The sequence below is a fragment of the Apteryx mantelli genome, chromosome 11 (assembly GCF_036417845.1).
Source record: "Apteryx mantelli isolate bAptMan1 chromosome 11, bAptMan1.hap1, whole genome shotgun sequence".
Classification (NCBI taxonomy): Eukaryota; Metazoa; Chordata; class Aves; order Apterygiformes; family Apterygidae; genus Apteryx; species Apteryx mantelli.
The window spans coordinates 21,513,261-21,517,198 of NC_089988.1; the positions used below are offsets into that span (position 1 = coordinate 21,513,261).

General features: G+C 53.5%; 1 protein-coding gene across 1 annotated transcript; it reads left to right on the forward strand.

Moving 5' to 3' along the window:
* Positions 1-1,988: 1,988 nt before the first annotated feature.
* LOC136993089 (olfactory receptor 14A16-like) lies at positions 1,989-2,771 on the forward strand (the record flags this gene model as incomplete). The annotated part of the gene is made up of 1 exon (XM_067303102.1): positions 1,989-2,771. A coding segment is annotated over one exon (783 nt), but the record flags the coding sequence as incomplete, so codon positions are not given.
* Between the last annotated feature and the right edge of the window lie 1,167 nt (positions 2,772-3,938).

The following is a 3,938-nucleotide window of genomic DNA, read 5'->3' on the forward strand; positions in this document are numbered from 1 at the left end:
GGTCAGGGATGCTCACAGCTCCAAATCAATGCGCAGGATATGTGCAAGGGGTCTTTTCAAGAGGAGATCAAGAGAAGGGCTACTTGAAAGGGTAGGAGCTTTCCTTCAGGTGTCTGCACTTTCAGTTTCCTAATTTTGGCAGGGAGAATGAAGGAACGAGGTTTCTGTTATGGGAAGGAAGTGGGACTCCTAACCTTCACTCTGAGAGATTAATAGGTCACTGGGAAACCTCAGGAAGCCACTTCATCCCCACTTTAGCCTACAGACAGCATCAACATCACCTTTGTGGCCTCATAGGAGTTTATGTGACTTGCTCCTTAGGATGTGCATGCACAGAGATGCCCCTAGGGAGTGCCCTGACCCGGGAGGTTTCCTTAGGGCAAAAGTGAGCACAGTTTTGGAGGAGGAGGAGGGTGGGATGGTATCTGTGAGCACTGACAGGGAAAAGATGTTGTGACAGAGAAAGAGCTGCCAGCAGGCTAGCTCCATGCAGCAGGGATGGGCAGGGAATAACAGGGAACTGCAGGGCATGAGCCACCTCCTCTGCAGCCAGACTTCCGACAGAGGAGAGGGGCATCTCTCCTGCTATGGGCCCATTTCATGCAGCCTGACAAAGGGGCTGAGAGCGTCTGCCCTGCGATGTCACCATCTGCGAGGCGGCATGCCCAGCTCAGTGAGGGGAAGGCTTTCCAGAATGCCTCTCTGTCTCTCTCCCTGCCTCCCTTCGCAGCAGGATCACGGTGTTGCTCCTTGTTTACCCTCCTGTCCATGCTGCTCCTCTTGTTCTCGGCCTCTCTGGATTTGGGTGTTTTCAGCTGCAATTTAGACATTGATGATGCAAGTTGTGGAACAGAGGGGTCTGCATGGGAATGAGGTCACCCCAGCCCCCTTCTGACTTGTGGAGCTCCAGAAAATGCAGTCTGTGGGGCTGGAAATTGAGCTGACTCTGCCTTAGAGAGAGCCCACCTCCAGTCCTAAGAATCCTTTGACCGTTTCCTTATAGTGTCCTGCCAGGCTGCCACCTGCCCTCCAGAAAGGCATTGCTGTCTCATAGCACCTCTATGATATCTGAGAGCCCAGTGAGGAAGGTGCAGAGATGCTGAGAGTATGGAGATGGTGGTGGGTGGCTGTATGTGGGCATCTGCAAAGAGCCCTGTGTGTCCTTGGCTAGAAGGGGAGTGTGCAGAGCTCCCTCAGGTGCCTGGAGAAAGGGTGAGAAGTTTGGAGCTGTGCACTTTGAAACTGGACTCGTGTGCTCTCATCAGGGGCTGGTTTCTTTCTAGGGCAACATATGAGTGTGATCATCCCACAGCTCAAAGAGGTGAAAGCACAGGACAGCTGAGAACGAGACTAATAAACAGACCAGCTGTCCTCACTCTGCAAGAAGGGACAGTGGATGCTTTTTCTCAGGATTCACAGTGGAAATGCCAAGGATTTCTGCCTTCGAGGAACACTCCCCAGGGGTCACAAGACCATCTCAAAGAAAATAAAAAGTCCCTGAAACTCTGTTTCTCAAACCTCATTTTTTAGAATTGGGACTGACATTGCTGAAAAGCCCTTCTATACGATGAGTGGATATCACCTGACAGAACTTGTGAATGTCAGAGCTGGCCATCCCCGTTGTCCTGTGCCCACTGCTTTACAGCAGGACTGACTCCTGTGGAACCCATGGGCAGAGGTCCCTGCTCCTTACAGCACACTCAGCCAGGGCAAAGTGGAGCTTCAGCAGGGGAGCTGCACAAAGATCCTCTCAGTAAAGAGAGAGGCAATGTGGGGGCTTGTATGAGACCTGCAACGTTTGGGGGTTTCTTGCCTTGAAGTCTCTGCTAACTTCTCAACGTCTTTGGACAGTCCCCATGCCTGGAGACAGCAAAATGTCCAACAGCAGCTCCTTCAATGAGTTCCTCCTCCTGGCATTTGCAGACACGCGGGAGCTGCAGCTCTTGCACTTCTCGCTCTTCCTGGGCATCTACCTGGCTGCCCTCCTGGGCAACGGCCTCATCATCACTGCTGTAGCCTGTGACCACCGCCTCCACACACCCATGTACTTCTTCCTCCTCAATCTCTCCCTCCTTGACCTTGGCTCCATCTCCACCACTGTCCCCAAATCCATGGCCAATTCCCTGAGGGACACCAGGGCCATTTCCTATTCAGGATGTGCTGCTCAAGTCTTCCTGCTTTTCTTCTTGTTAGGTGGAGAGTATTGTCTTCTCACTGTCATGGCCTATGACCGCTACGTTGCCATCTGCAGACCCCTGCACTACGGGACCCTCATGGGCACCAGAGCCTGTGTCAAAATGACAGCAGCTGCATGGGGCAGTAGTTTTCTCTATTCTGTGCTGCACACTGCTAACACATTTTCCATACCACTCTGCCAAGGCAACACAGTGGACCAGTTCTTCTGTGAAGTTCCCCAGATCCTCAAGCTCTCCTGCTCAGACTCCTACCTCAGGGAAGTTGGGCTTCTTGTGGTTAGTGGCTGTTTAATCTTTGGATGTTTCATTTTCATTGTGCTGTCCTATGTGCAGATCTTCACTGCTGTGCTGAGGATCCCCTCTGAGCAGGGCCGGCACAAAGCCTTTTCCATGTGCCTCCCTCACCTGGCTGTGGTCTCCCTGTTTGTCACCACTGACGTGTTTGCCTACCTGAAGCCCCCCTCCCTCTCCTCCCCAGCTGTGGATCTGGTGGTGACTATTCTGTACTCAGTGGTGCCTCCAGCAGTGAACCCCCTCATCTACAGCATGAGGAACAAGGAGCTCAAAGATGCCCTGAGGAAAGTGATTTCATGGACATTTTTCAGCAGTGGTAACATTGCCATTGCTCTCCACAAATGACTCCCACTGTGTCCCGTACCAGGACTGAGCTTTTTTTGTTCACTTTATTTGTGTTATTACTAATATTACTGTTGTTATTATTAACTGTCACCCTGTTGCTACACAAATGATTGGATTCATTCCACCTTTACTGTGACTGCTCTGTCTCACCTGGTGCCCATATAAAGTTGTGTCTAGCACTGGCTCAGAGCTGACCCCATCACAATATCTTTGTAATAAAGTAGGTTTTTCCAGGTGCAGTGCCTGAAGACTGGGCTCTTCCTCCAAAGCTGCTGTCCCTCATGTCCTGTCCCCAGCACATTTCCTTGAGACAAACTTGCCTACACTGCGTGCTGGTCCTTACCCAAAACATCATCCCCAGACAAGGCTCCATGCCCAGCTGGAGGACTGAATGTCCAGCTGTGAGCTCAGGGAGGACAAGTCCTCTGCTGGGTCCTCTGCAGGGCTGTCAGGGAGCATGCAGAGGAGGTCCCGAGGCCATCTCCTGGGCCTGTAGACCATTCTCCTCCCATGGGGGTCCTGAAGCAGGGTGCCTCAATGCAGAGTTCCAGCACAGCTTGTTGCTGCATGAACAGAGAGGAGAAACTGCCCCAGGAAACTCCTCACACACCCAGACCCTCATACCAGCTATTTCCAGCACTGTCCATTCCCTGTGGTCCTGGTGAGGGGTGATCTGTGAGTGTGACCAGCCCCGTCTCCCTGCTGGCCTCAGCACCTGTATGGGGGGGAATGTCCATCCCTGCCTGGCCTCTCTGCGGGCTCAGACCCCAGCAGATGGCAGAACATGGCCGTCTGCTAACCCCGGGGGGACAGGGACATGGCTGCACAGGGTCTGGGGACTGGTGGGAGGCTGCCAGGCAGGTGGGCTGAGGGGGACGGGACACCAAGGGCTGTCATGGGGACCATGCTGGGGGGATGTTTCCCCACCCCAGAACGCACTCTGTCCTGTGTGGTGCCTGCACAGTGGGGCTGTGGGGCCACATGCAGGGCAGCAGGGCTGGGCCAGTGGAGGGATGAGGTGCTGATGGGAGCCACGACACTCCAGAAGTTCCCAACGGTCATGAAGGGGACTCACTGCTACTAGCAGGACTGGGGGCTTCTCAA